The 15,004-nt window shown below is 44.5% G+C and overlaps 1 protein-coding gene across 1 annotated transcript in view; it reads right to left on the bottom strand.

The window, feature by feature from the left end:
- EPB41L4B (erythrocyte membrane protein band 4.1 like 4B) overlaps positions 1 to 15,004 on the bottom strand; it is a 223,632-nt gene that overhangs the window by 122,780 nt on the left and 85,848 nt on the right. The window contains exon 5 of the mRNA XM_006864734.1: positions 11,048 to 11,152. Coding sequence (XP_006864796.1) covers positions 11,048 to 11,152 — 105 coding nt within the window. The remainder of the gene's footprint in view (positions 1 to 11,047; positions 11,153 to 15,004) is intronic.

The raw sequence follows: 15,004 nt of genomic DNA, 5'->3' as shown, positions 1-15,004 counted from the left end.
TATTAACAAGCTCAACTGTTAACCTAAAGGCAGTTGGGTTGAGTCTACCCAGAGGCCCCTTAGAAGAAAGTCTGGCAGTCTTCTTCCAAACACACCAGCCTATGGAGCACAGTTCTACTGTGACACACATGGGTCACCGTGAGTCAGAACCAACTCAAGGGCAACTAGTTACCATATGCCTGGCATGGGAGCCCCAGGAGGAAGGCAAACACAGGCCTGATAATAGACACAAAATGTACTCTTCTACCAAAATAAGTACTATGCTAATGGCTTTGATTTCCAGGGTTCTTCCTCTCACTTACAAAAGAATTTATGTTTACTCTGCAAAGCAAGTTCTTCCTGCAGCCAGCCCTCTGAGTTAGTAGTGAGGCTCAGAACTTAAATGTGCTTAGTCTAAGTCCTTTTTTTCTCAAATCTCCTGAGCACATTTTGACTAGTATACATTTAAGCCCACCTTTCCTCTCCCTCTGCTGTGGAATTCTAATCTTGATCCACGATGTGTGGTTTCTCTAGTCACGAGGACTAGAGAATGTAATGGCCTCGCATTACAATCATTGACGAACCTTAAAAAGTCAATAACCAGATACCAAGGTCCATTAAAGAGAATCTCAGTGCATCAGCGTATTTTTTAAAGACTCCCACTATGCCCATTAAATATTTAATGCTAAAGTTTTCCGCATCCTTTCCAACCCAGGAATATTTATACCATGATGATCCTGGGGATCTCGGGACACCCACCACCCCTTCTGAAGATTGCTGTTTGCTCACTGTGCACTCTCAAGCAATTTCAGAGCTTACTGGCTAGTTCATTGCAGGCAACGACCAAATGTATATGGCCTGTGCTAACTCAAGAGATGTGGTCAGACAGACCCGTGGGACAGCCGACTGCTTTCTCTCTGGCCACACTGCCTACTGCTAGTTGTACTCCACCCTCCTGCCCAGCCATGGAGTTTGCGCAAAGTGACCTGACCTGACAGCTGCCAGAGCAGAGGACTGTGAAAAGCACAGGGCTAAGTTGTGAAAGGAATCAGAAATGATTTCATCATTTCAAAAGCCCCTTGATCCCTTGTCCCCTAAGGTTCTGATTACGTTTGCTGTCTGCATCAGAAGTGATAAGACACCCAGTCACAATTGTAATCCATGAGATGATAAAGTCTACCTTGTACCCAACCAGCTCAAAATGGCCTGACTTTCTTCTTAGCTGTGGGCAGTTAGTTACCAGCCTCTGATCACTTGCGCTTCATTCCACAAGGCCACCTTGTGACTTGAATACCTACCTGTGCACTGAAAGCCCAATGTGGCTTTAATAAACTATATCCCAGGCTCAGCTCTGGGGACTGATGTATTCAGCAGCAGCAGTGGGACCTGTCTGGGATGTTCTAGCTAAATATAGCCATACTGCCCGTCATTAAAGGCCAAGGCAGATGGCTTCAGTCCTCTTAACAGACCATTAACCAACAACTGAAAAAAGACAGGTACATTTTGAAGTTCAAAGGGCAAGACACTTAACTCACACATTTTAACGGGTATTAGAAAGGTGGTTTCTGATCGGTGCTTCTCATCCAAGTCCATCTGGCAAAACCCTTTCCATAAATCAAGATGGTAGGTGATCTTGGCAGAGCCCATTTGTTCTAATAGTGCATCAATCCTGGAAATATGACACACATAAGGCTGCTAATGGAATTTAATTGTCTAAAATCGACACAGAGACATTGGCACTGCAGTGCCTGAGAAAAGCTCAGGTTTGAAGAGGCTCTGAAAATCTTTTGCCTAAACATCCTCTGAGGAATCACCATGAAGTCTGGGCAATAGAACTCGTAACTGGATTTCTAGTTTCTATAGGAGTCCTGGTGTGGAGATGGAAGATAAGCACTAGACTGCAAGGTTGGTATGAAACCCAAGGTTGGTGGTTCAGACCTGCCAGTTGCTCCTCGGAAACTATACAAGGTCGCTATGAGCTGGAACCAACAACGACAAATTGCTTCTTGACTACAAAGAGTACCTAGTTTGTGTTTATATCAGAGTTGAAAGGAACCTGAAGAGATTATCCTACCCAAAAGAGAAAGGGATAAAGAAGGGAGCTAATATTGTTCCTCACCCATCACCTTACTCTGATGAGTAAGCAGATGAGGTAGGCATAGAGAAGGAGTGATGAGGCCAGAATCACAGTGCTAACAGGAAGTGGAGACAGAATTCAAACTCGGGTCTATCTGACATTACAATGCTCTAGGTTTCCAGCCCACAGACTAGCTTGAAGTGTCTTCTCCATCAATGCGGTTGCAGGGGAGAGAGGGAAGGAGGAATCTCTTCTTTTCTCCTCGCCTATAATGAAGGAGCTCTGGTAGCGCAGTGGTTACGAATCGGGCTGCGAACCTTAAGGTCAGCGGTTCGAAACTACCAGCCGCTCTGCGGGAGAAAGATGAGGCTTTCTACTCCCGTAAGGATTTACACCCTCGGAAACCCTGTACAGGGTCGCTATGGGTCGGAACCGACTCTACGGCACTTAACAACAATAATGAAGTCCTATAAGTTCTTTCACATCAGCTTTTACATTATCTAAATCAATTGCTCTTGTTCTTGTTAGCTGACCTCAAGTTGACTTCTGACTCATAGAGACCCATGAACAATGGAATAAAACACAGTCCTGCGCCTTCCCCATAATCAGTTGCAGATTGGACTGTTGATCCACAGATTTTCCCGGTCTGATTTTTTAACTAGATCACCACGTCTTTATTCCATCTTAGTCTGGAAGCTTTGTTGAAGTCTATTCAGCAGCATCAGAACATGTAAGTTTCCCCTGGTAGCTGGGGGGTAGCTGCATCAGGTGCACTGGCCATAAACAAACCCAGGTCTCAAACCTGGAAGGCAAGAATTCCACCACCGCACCCAAATCAACGGCAAAGGCCCTATTATCAGCTCCTTACTCTCCCAGCAGTCATAGGTGCACATGTGGAAAACACATATTCTGACCCCTGCTGCCAATATTCAGAGTCAGGCTACTGGGACATCTGGTACACTTGGGTTTCCTGAGCCCGTTTTGAACCCTGGTGTGACATTATGTTGTTGTTGTTATTATTAAGTGCCATCGAGGCGGTTCTGAACCATAGTGACCCTATATAGGGTTTCCAAGGAGCAGCTGGTGAGCTTGTACTGTCAGCCTTGTGGTTCAAACCAACTTTGAAGTCTACCACACTAACCCACAGTGCCACTAAGACAAGTGAAAAGTTGTCAGTTCTAATGTACTAACAGTTCCTGGAAATCCTAGGCAGGGCTGCTATAAGTTGGAACCAACTGACAGCACGCAACAACAATGAGCCCATTTTACATTTCTTTGTACTAAAATGAAGGATGCAGGCATGCCAGGGCGAAGTCCCAGTTCAACCACACACCTGCTGTGTAGCCATGGTGAGCAAGGGCCCTTCGGATGAACCTTAGCTTCACATGTGAATTCCCCCACACAAGTGTCACACAATGCAGGGAGTATTCATGAAACCTGCAAGAAACCATTCAAAAGTATGGCAGGAAGGGGTTGTTTGATTTTCGTTTCTAGTAACACACCTTCCACTCTTAGCTCTTGGGCTTGCCTAGTTCCCCTCAGGTGTGCTAAGCAATCATGCCTTCCTTCTTACACTCACATCTAAAGTGGTTAGGAAGCTCTGTGAAAGAGATGACATTCCAACCAATCATCAGATTGAATCCCAGGAAGCCACAGTATTCCTTTAGCCCAGAGTCCTGCCAGCAACCTCACTACACAGCCAGGACCCTCTTATTACCTACCTACTAGATTCTATGCTGCAAAGGCCAAAGTCTGAATCACCTTTTCTGGATCCTTTGCCATACAATATACCACCATAAAAAGGTGGTATTTCAGGCTGGGAGGGGCTTAGGAAGGGGACTCATGGTGGCCACAAGTGACCTCCAGAACACCTGCCCCAGAGAGGGCATGGTGGCTCCTGCTTGGTGGAATGGTTATACCCATTCCCAACTCCTCTCATCCTTCATGCTGATACCCAGCATTAACCCTTCCTGTCTCATGCCTGGCTAATTTGATCAGACAACCTCTCCTTCAGGATCACAGTAGCCTAATCATCCTGTTAGAGGACTCAGCAAGGAATGCTTGCTTGTCTCCCTTCTTCCACCAGAAGGTCACATGCTGGGACAGTGTCCGGCTCTTCTGTGCAACCCCAAAGCTTGGCACTGATTGAGTGCCAAGTCAGTGCTGCTGAATGACTCTAGACTGTTTTCCTTCCCTCTGTGTGTTGGTGTGTGTACCACATACATACTGGGACCAGTGGAGCCCAGTCAAAAGTGCTGGGCTTTTGAATGACCTAGATTTTGAACTGTAGCTCTGTCCTTTACAAGGTTCCCAAAGTCTCTGAGCCTCAGCTTGCTCATCTGTAAAATGGGCCTGCCAATGTCAATGTTAGAGATCAAATGATGATGGTTAACTAACAGTGATGGAGAGTACTAGCTGGGGGAAAGCTGGTGAGTACAGAAGAAAGCTCAGCTATGTAAAATCAGACCTCACCCTTTGTATAAAAATGAGGTATGCAGAGTGGATGCCTAGACGACCTCCTGCTTTGATTAAGAAATGGGAAACACCAGGGTCCCAGCCCCAACTGCTTCAAAGAGGTAATGCAAAGAGGTTTTGACCGTTGCTGCAGGGCAGGGCAGGGTATTATGGAAACCAGGCTTGGCTTTTTTCAGGGAGGTGGGCACACAGAGAACTCTGACTGGAGCCTGTTGCTGCCAGCCCTCAGATCCCCACTGCAGAGGCTGTGTGAGCATGTTAAATACTAGTGGGAACCTCGATTCTGGAACAATATGCCAAATGACCAAGTGGGCCCCCATCTGCTACTCAACTCTTCCCAGAAACACAGCTCCTGTAACACCCAATCATCTACTACCAGCTGCATCATCCCAGACCCTTAGAAAATCAGTGGTGCCCCAGATTCTCCCAAAGGGCTCTTGTTTTCATTGATAAGATTTCACCTGCAGGTAAAGTGGCCTCCTTGCAGGTTCCTGTAAACTGGCTCAGCAGGCTCACCCCTGAAGACAGCCATATCTCCTAAAACCCCCACGCTACCACTAGGGCCCCTGATGTGGCGCTGCAGGGTCAACACTGGACTGTGAGCCACAGGTCAGCAGTTCAAACCTACCAGCAGCTCCTCAGAAACCTACACAGGATCGCTATGCACAGGAACCAACTCAATGGCCCTGAATAACAACCACCACCAGCTAGGAAGAGGAGACACAGATTCCATATATTAAATTGCAAAAACTCTTCTCACCATGAAATAGATGCTGAGATCTCTAGTTTGCAGTTAGAGAAATCGAGGTTTAAGAGCTTAGTACACTAGAAAGAGCACTTGAACCTGAAACTGGACAATTTAGGACTGAGTCAAAGTTCTGCAACTCACTAAGCAATTTGCCAAGGTCCAAATCTATATGATGGAAAGATTTGGCAAGATGCTTCCTAGGGTTCCTTTTGAGGCTAACAACAAAGATCTAAGTTGTGTTTCTTGTTAACCAAGAGTCACCAAGTTAAGATGATTAAGCCCTGAGTCTTAAGATATAATCAGAAGGGTTTTACGTTTGCTTTGCTTATTGTTCATTGAACTGGAAGTCAATGTGCTAATTATCACAGAGAGCAAAACAAGCTCAGAGATTTACACAGAAGAGAAAAAAAAAAAAACTTTTGGAGTTCAGGACGGGCTCATGAAGGATGGTCATCTGAGTTGGTTTTACAGGATGGTCAAGAGTTTAAACAGGAGAACAACAGAAACAGAGGTATGGGGATAAGGTGAGCAGGCATCACCAGGAACCTGGTTGAACTGAGTCCAACTTAGGAACTAAAGGCTATAAAGACCAGCAAGAAGGGTACTGGTCACTACTGCTATGGCTCAGCTCTTGGATCCTCAAGAGTCAAAGGAGGATGAGGAATGGCCACTTCACACCCACCAGGAAAATAACACGTGTTGGGGAGGACGAGAGGAAATCGGAGCCCTCCTGTATTGTGCATTGTTGATGTAGGAAACGATGTAGCCACTGTGGAAAACATTTTTTTTTTTTTAATGTTTTATTGTGAATTATGTGATAGTTTACATGGGAGAACATTAGTTTTACATTCATCCTATTGTATACTGTTTCATTGTCATGGTTACAATCCCCTTCTTGCATCATCAACCAACCAAAGGGTATACCCTGCAAGCCTGCCCCCTGGTCGTCAGTACACAGCCCCTTTCCCTCTCTGTGTCTAAAGACCCCAGCTGCTCCATCTCTTGTGGAAAACATTTTAATGGTTCCTCAAAATGTTCAATACACCAGTTGCTGACTGTAAGTCAGTGAAGAACTGCCCCATAGGGTTTCCAAAGCTGTCATCTTTATGGAGGATGCCGGGTGTGGCACAGTGGGTGAATGCGCTGGACTGCAAAGTTGGTTTGAACTGCAAAGTCAGTGGTTCAAGCTCACCAGCTGCTCCTTAGAAACCCAACACAGGGTCGCTATGGGTTGGAAGCGACTCAACAGCACTTAACAATAACAGTCTTTATGAAAGCAGACTGTCGCAGCTTTTTCCCATGGAGCAGCTGGTGGGTTCGAACTCCTGACCATTTGATTAACAATCGAGTGCTTAATCACTGCACTACCAGGAAACCTTTCACAAAACATAGAACTATCATAAAGCAAAACAGAAAATAAAGCTGTTACCACTGAGTCAATTCTGACTCATGACCACCTATGTGTTACAGAATAGAACTAAATTCTGTAGGGTTTTCTTGGGCTCTGTAGTAGGATAATCACTAGACTACGAACTATAAGGCTGGCAGTTCAAACCCACCAGCCACTCTTTGGGAGAAAGAAGAGGCTTTCTGTTCCTGCAGAGATATATAGCTTCAAAAACCCTGTATGAGGTCACTATGAGTTGGTAATGACTTGACAGCACGTAACAATAAACAACCATCTTTACGTTAAGTCCATCATTGGGGTTTTCCTCTGCAGTATCACTAGGTGGGTTCACACCGCCAGACTTTGAGGTTAGTTTGTTGTTGTTGTTATTAAGTGCTGCCAAGTCAGTTTTGACTTACAGCGACCCTGTATAAGGTTTTCCAAGGAGCAGCGGGTGGGTTTGAACTGCCAGCTTTGCAATTAGCAGTCAAGTGCCAATCCTACAGCACCACACCAGGACACTGTAGAATAACTATATGACCATAATACCATACTCCTGTTGTAGTTGTTAAGTGCCGTCAAGTTGGTTCCAACCCACAGAGACCCTGTATAGGATTTCTGAGGAGCCACTGGTGAGTTTGAACTGCCAACCTTGCAGTTCAAATGGCTTTGCAATCTGGTGCATTAACCCACAGCACCATACCAGGACTCTAGGTATAAGTATATCCAAAATAATTTACAGCAAGGGCTCAAGCATATCCCTGCATGCCAAAGTTCACTGTAGCATCATAGCACAGGCAAAAGTTGGAAATAAACCAAGTGCCCATCAACTAATGAATGGAAAAAAAAAAATACAGCATATCCAGACTATGAAATCTTATTCAGCCATAAAAAAGAATGGATTCAGAATGCATGCTACAACATGATGAACCTTGAAAACATTATACGAAGTGAAATAAGTCAGACACAAAAATATTGTATGATACCATGTTGGGTGCCATCAAGTCAGCTTCAACTCAAAGCAACTGCATGCACAAAAAAACCAAACTGCTTCATTCTCACAACTGTTGCTTTATTTGAGTTCACTATTGCAGCCAGGGTATCATTCCATCTTACTGGAGGTCTTCCTCTTTTTCCACTGACCCTCTACTCTAGCAAGCATGTCCTTCTCTAGGGACTTGTCCCTTCTGAGAACATGATTCCACAGAGACAGTAGATTAGAGAATACCAACAGCAGGCTGAGGAGTGACAAGGGGGAGTTAATGCTTAAGGGGTACAGAGTTTCGGTTTGGGGTCCTGAAAGAGTTTTGAAAATAGATAGTGGTGATGGTTGTACAACATTGTGAATGCAATTAATGCCACTATATGATACACTTAAAAATTGTTAAAACAACAAACTTAATGTTATATATAGTTTACCACTCAAAAAAAAAAAAAAAAAAAAAGTTAGAAGAGGACCCTGAACCTGGTTTTGTGAGTGAACAGCACATCCCATCCACAGAGCTGGATGCTGAAGGGCTCTGGAGCCTGCAGAGTTTGAGCATCTGCAGGTGTGTGATCTGGGAAGGCTGCCTGGAGCCCGCCGTGAGCCATCCCTCCCTGCTGCACTATGACCGGGCACCAGCTTATAGACAAGCATGTCAGCCAAGTCATCAGAGGCTCACGGGAAAGGCTTTTGTAATACAGTCACAGGCTCAGCTTTCTGGGAATCTCAGTGACCGAAGAGGGGTCACCTAGGGATGAGGACACACACCAAGGTAACAGGCACTCCTTGCTTAGCTGTAATGGCAAACATGGTGGCTATCCTGAAGACCCGCTCTTATTAGGGGCAGGTGCGCTTTCCTCTCCCCAAGGCTCCGAGAACACTACACACGAGAATGGAAGAGCTCTTAAAGAGAGAGTCCAAGCACCCCATTTTACAGATGAGGAAACCTGCCCAGAGAGAGATAAAATGTGTCATCAGAGTCCTACAAATAAGTCAGAAACAGAGCCAGGAATGAGGTCCATGTCTCACTCCTAGTCCAAGGCCAGAGACATTCTAGAGCCATAAAGTAGCCCATGCTTTATTATGTACAGGAGAAAGTGGAACAGAGATGTTTCAGGGAAGAGGAGGGCAGAAAAGTGTGTGAAGCAGAAGGCAGCTGAAGGGTGCAGAAGACAGAGAGAAGAGCTCTCAGTTAGATACTCAAGAAACAACTGGGCATGGACTGTCAACACAGGCGAAGCGAATAAATGAGGGAGAAACAAGCCTGGTCCCTTCTCTTAGGACACAAAAGGGAAAAGGCTGGACAAAGAGTAAGAAAGGAACTTTGAGGGAGCAGGATGAAAAACTAAAGGTGTTTCCACTGGTGACCATGATCTTCCCATTAGGGAATGAGGCCAACTGCTGGAAGAGCATCCTTATGGGGACTAGACTAGAGGTATATGGTCCAGATCCACAGGGTACCCTGGGGTACACTCAGGAGTCAATTAAAGGCTAACAAGGTCTGCAGAGCTGCTCGGGGGTTTGGACATTGCTGTACCTGTTATCAGCATAGGTGCCAAAATCACAGCTCGTGACTGTTCCTTTATGCCAATGCCTGGGGGAAGCTGCAGAGAAGCAGATGGGCCTGCAAGTGAGGGGCAGGCAGGGGGGCTCGAGGAGAGTGAGGACACAGGTGAAACGGAAGCGAGGCAAGACCAGGAGGAGGCAGAGGGAAGTAAATGAGGAGGGAGGTGAATGAGGAAGGAGGAACTATCACTGGGACAGTGGATGACACAATTCTAGATCTTGCAGTAATGGGTTGGGACAGGGCCCAAAGTGTCCCCAAGTGTGGCTGGCTCACAGGAAGTTCACAGAGATGAAACAGTGTTTGGAATATTTAGAAGCGTCAGCGACTTGAATTCCAAGGCTGCCCAGAGGAAGAGAAAAACTGAGCTGCCAGAAGACTTGGAAGATGTGAAAGACCATTGTGAGGTCAGAGGGCAAGGCGCAGGGTGGCCCAACTTTAGAGGAAGTAGAGCTGGATGGGGATGCAGCAAGGGAAAAGTCAGCCCGTCCCCCACCCAGGGCCAGTATGACAGCCTCCAGCTGAGAAGCATAGATGAAATCAAGACCATTCATTCTACCAAGCAGCAGGATTCACAGCAACAGGTAAGGGAGTCTACCATCAACACAGGGCACCCTGAGGATTCCGAGGAAGCAGGTGTTGTAAGGGAAACCTCTGCAGAGAGACACCAAGTGGGGGGCGGGGGGGGCTTCCGAGGAGGTGCGCCTACTCAGTAGGGCCTGGATTCCATTCCATCTCTGAGGACTCAGGTGCCTCACTCATATTCTCCAGCAGACCCAATTCATCAACTTTGAAGCAGTACTTAATGTGCGTCTTTCAGGTAGGAAGGCTTAACCATTTCTAAGGAGCTCTGGACTTAGGTGTGGCACTGAAGACTGCTGACCACAAAGTCATCAGCTCAAACCCACTAACCACTTGTCAGAAACCCTATGCAGGGTTGCTATGAGCCATAACCAATTCATGGCACTTAACAGCAACAGAATTGGGTCTCTAGTTGAAATGCTTCTCTTCCAGGGACCCAGCTCTTTAGCACTCCGTCTACACTAGCACCTTCCCACATCCATGGCCTTATTTTTCGTAACAAGCATCACATCTGTCATGGCATGTATCAAAGCCTGCTTGAAGTTCCTCTCACCTCACTAGAACTGAAGCTCTGTGAGAGCACACTTTTGCCTGGTCTGTCCACAGTGGTGCTGTAAGAGAAGTACTAGACTGATATCCACAGGATTGGCAGTTCAAACCCACCCATAAAGTTTTAGTCTCGGAACTATGAAGGGCTGGTATGAATCAGAATTGACTCGGTAGCAGTGGGGTTTGCTTCGTTTAGTTGTTCTTGTACTGCTATCCACAGTGCTCAGAACCACACCAGCATGCACAGGCACTCAATGAATATTTTTAGATCATTGTTCAAAATGCCTATTTCCTATACCCAATAAAATTCCACAAGAGGATGGTGGTACAGCTTCTGTGAATTAAAAAAAATAAAACATGGTACCACTAAAACAATTTCTCTAATGATGTTTTTCTTCTTTCTACATCCTTTAAAAACATGTCCATAATGCATCCCTATACTTAGAAACATTTCCCTAAAGCACCCCCTTGGTGGGAGAAATGCTTCCATCTTTTCTGGTTATTGGCCACCTGGCAGGGGGTGCCCTCCAAGTACCCTGGATGGGTTTACAAACAGATACCATCACTGTCATCTCAAATCTCATGACTGGAACAATATTGCAGTGTGCCTCCTATTTTTCACTATCAGTTTCTAGCAATGATGGCTCTGCAAGCACCATGAAAAGCCAGTCTGTGCCTACAATGAAAAAAGCAATACATACCGCGACCTGGGCTGAGTCGAGGAACTGGAGTCCAAAGTAATCTGTCTCCACAAGGTCCAAGTGGTACACGATCTGATCAAACAAATCCTGGCCTTTGGCATGTTTCTGGAAGACAATTGGGGACATGAAAATTTAGGGTGGGATGCCTGGATAAGAAATCAGAGATTCTGAAAGAGCTAAAATCACTTCACTATGTAATATACATGTAACATGTCACTTAAAAATTTTTTTAATGTCAACTAGTTTATGATAAATTGAATATAAACTCATGACTCAAGAAAATCAAATGTCATGTAGCAGTATAAAAAGACCATGTATTAAAAATCCAGATAACAATTATTGTTGTTGTTAAGTGTCTTCAAGTCAGTTCTGACCCAAAGCAACCTTGTATAGGGTTTCTGAGGAGCAGCTGGTGGGATTGAACCACGAACCTTGCAGTTCAAACCAAACTTTTCAGTCCAGTGCATTAACTCATGGTGCCACACCAGGACTCCTGGTAATCACCAGGATTAGCACTTTCTAATTTCTCCTTTCAAAAGAATGCTTTTAAGACAAATGCCTATGCATGACAGTAAGATTTGCAAGAATCAGACACTCTCAAAGAAAGGTATGAGGGGTTTCTACTTTAGCAGTGAAGCATCAGCAGTTTCCCCTAAACTTTCTCCTCAATGCAAGCACCCTTATGAAATCAGCTCATCCCTTAGGTCTGACTCTTATGAATCAGACACTCTCAAAGAAAGGTATGAGGGGTTTCTACTTTAGCAGTGAAGCATCAGCAGTTTCCCCTAAACTTTCTCCTCAATGCAAGCACCCTTATGAAATCAGCTCATCCCTTAGGTCTGACTCTTATGAATCAGACACTCTCAAAGAAAGGTATGAGGGGTTTCTACTTTAGCAGTGAAGCATCAGCAGTTTCCCCTAAACTTTCTCCTCAATGCAAGCACCCTTATGAAATCAGCTCATCCCTTAGGTCTGACTCTTACAACACCGATTTCACAGAGTGGTGAGCAGGACCCAGAAAAAAACTGCTGGAGTCTCTGGTGATAGACCCGGGACTCATACTCATACTCAAGGTTCACACTTCAGGGTCCCAATCGACTATGTAGTATACATACAAGGAACATGAATACAAGAAGAGAGTCAGAGACAAGAGTCAAGTCCTGGATCTGCCACTTATTAGCTGTGTAACCCAGGAAGTCACTTCTCATGCCTTCTCCTTCCTTCCCTGTAAATGGGCTGAATGAATGTTACCTGTTCTCATCTCCCCAAGGATCACATGACACTGCAAATGAGAAACCACTGCTGGTTTCTGAGAAAGGAAAGAGTTTATTATCATTCACAGTAGCAAGACATAGGCCCAATTCACTGACTAAAAATATTCTTCTAATAGTTCCAAGGAGTCTTGGTGTGTAACTGTGGGTTAATGTGCAAGTCTGCAAAGTTGGTTTGAACAACAAGGTTGGTGGTTCAAGCTCACCAGCTTCTCCTTAGAAACCCTATACAGGGTCACTATGGGTCGGAACCGATTCAACAGCACTTAACAACAATAGTTCCAAACACAAATATGTTTAAACCTAAGCAAACATATTGATAAAGAAAACAAAACAAAAACCAGCTTCCTAGGATGGTCAGAAAATTGACTCCTTATAAAATTAGCAAATATTGGGAAAGATTCGAACATTTATTCTGTCTTTAGCTGTACACACTAAGTAAACCAAATTGAAGATGGCACCGTATAAAAAATTAACTCAAAATGGATCAAAGACCTAAATTTAATATTCAAAACTCTTAAAGTCTTAGGGAAAAAAATGAATTTCAATCTTTGTGACTTTGGATTTAGGGATGATGTCTTAGATATGACAACTAAAGCGTAACAATAAAAGAAAAAAATAGATAAACTGGACATCATCAAAATTAAAATCTTTTGTTCTTCAAGGGACACCAAGATAGCATGAAAGTTGAAAGACAATCCACAGAAAGGGAGAAAATGTTTGCAAACTGCACTTCTGAGAATGGACTTGTAACTAGACTATACCAAGAACTATTATAACTCAGGGAATCCTGGTGTGGCACTGTGGGTTAATGTGCCGACTACAAAGTCACTTGAACCAGAAAGTTCAAACTCACCAGTTACTCGCTCCTCAGAAACCCTAAACAGGGTGGCTATGGGTCGGAACTGATTGGATGGCACCTAACAACAACATTATAACTTAACAATAAAAAGACAAAAAACTTTTAAAAAACAAGCAAAGGATCTAAGTAAACCCTGGAGTCCTGGTGTGGTGCTGTGGATGAAAGCACTGGACCACAAGGGCAGTGTGAACCACAAGGTCACAGGTTCAAACTCAGCAGTCGCTCCTTGGGAACCCTATGGAGGTTGCTAAGAGTAGGAACTGACTAGATGGCATTTAACAATAACAACAAAAGAAGATAAGCACATGACTAATTAGCACACAAAAAGCTGCTCACTGGCATTAGTCCTCAGGGAAATGCAAATCTAAACCACAAGGAGATGCCACTTCACACCCACTAGGATGGCTATCAGCAAGAAGACAGTTCAGTTATAAGTGTTGGTGAGGATGAGGGGAGATTGGAGCCCTCATACATTGCTGCTGGGAATGTAAAATTGTGCAGGTGCTTTGAAAAACAGTGTGGCATAGAGTTAAGCATAGAGTTTCTCATAGTTACCATGTGATTCAGCAATTCCACTCCTAGACATGTATCAAAGAGAAATGAAAACATATGTCCATGAATGTTCACAGTCAAAAGGTAGAAACAACACAAGTGTCATCAACTGAATACGCATAGGGACCTTGTCCAGGGTTTCCGAGGAGTGGCTGGTGGGTTTGAACTGCCAACTTTGTGTTTCGCAGTCCAGTGCTGATCCTATAGTACCACAAAACTGAAGACAACATAAACAAAATTTGGTATTATCCATACAATGGGAAATGATTCAACCATAAAATGGACTGAAGTTCTGGAACATGCTGCAAAATGGGTGGACTTTGAAAACATCTTGTTAAGTAAAAGAAAGAGTCCTGGTATGGAGCTGGGGGTTAATGTGCTGGACTACAAAATCATCTGAACCACAAGGTTGGTGGTTCAAGCTCACCAGATGCTCCTTGGAAACCCTATACAGGGTCGCTATGGGTTGCAACCGACTTGATGGCACTTAACAACAACAACAAGTAAAATAAACAAAGGACCAGGTACTGTCTAACTCCATTTATAAGACATGTACAGAATAGGCTAGGAGAAGAACTGGGTGACTGAGGGGAAACAGGATTCCTACTTGGGGTATTAAAATATTCTCAATTTGACAATGGCGATGGGTACGTAACTGAGCATATGAAAAGTCATTGAATATATACTTTTAATGGTTAACTAGGGGAGTGCAGCAGCACTGTAGGATAAATACTGGACTGCTAAACATGAGGTGGGTAGTTCAAGTCCACCAGCTGCTCTATATGAGAACGATGAGGCGTTGAGCTCTGGCAAAGATTTGTAGCCTCAGAAACCCTATACAGGGTCCCTCTGAGTCAGAACCTACCCAATGGCATGTAACAAGAACAACATGGATAGGAAGACTAACATTGTAAACATGTCAATACAATCCACAGTGATCTTCAGCTATAACACAATCCCAACCCAGATTCTAGCATCATTCTTTAAAGAGATGGAAAAACTAATCACTAACCTTACATGGAAAAGAGAGAGACCCTGGATAAGCAAAGAACTACAAAAGAGCTCTTGTAGCGTAGTGGTTACGAATTGGGCTGCTAACCTCAGGTCAGCAGTGTGAAACTATCAGCTGTTCTACAGGAGAAAGATGAGGCTTTCTGCTCCTGTAAAGATTTACAGCCTCGGAAACTATGTACTGGGTCGCTCGCTATGAGTCGGAACCAACTCCATGGCACATAACCACCGCCACCACAAAAGAAAAACAAAACAGGAGGC

Source organism: Chrysochloris asiatica, unplaced genomic scaffold (assembly GCF_000296735.1).
Source record: "Chrysochloris asiatica unplaced genomic scaffold, ChrAsi1.0 scaffold00069, whole genome shotgun sequence".
In the NCBI taxonomy this organism is placed as follows: domain Eukaryota; kingdom Metazoa; phylum Chordata; class Mammalia; order Afrosoricida; family Chrysochloridae; genus Chrysochloris; species Chrysochloris asiatica.
Note: the sequence above shows the minus strand (reverse complement) of the source record. Positions and strands in the feature narration are given on the sequence as shown.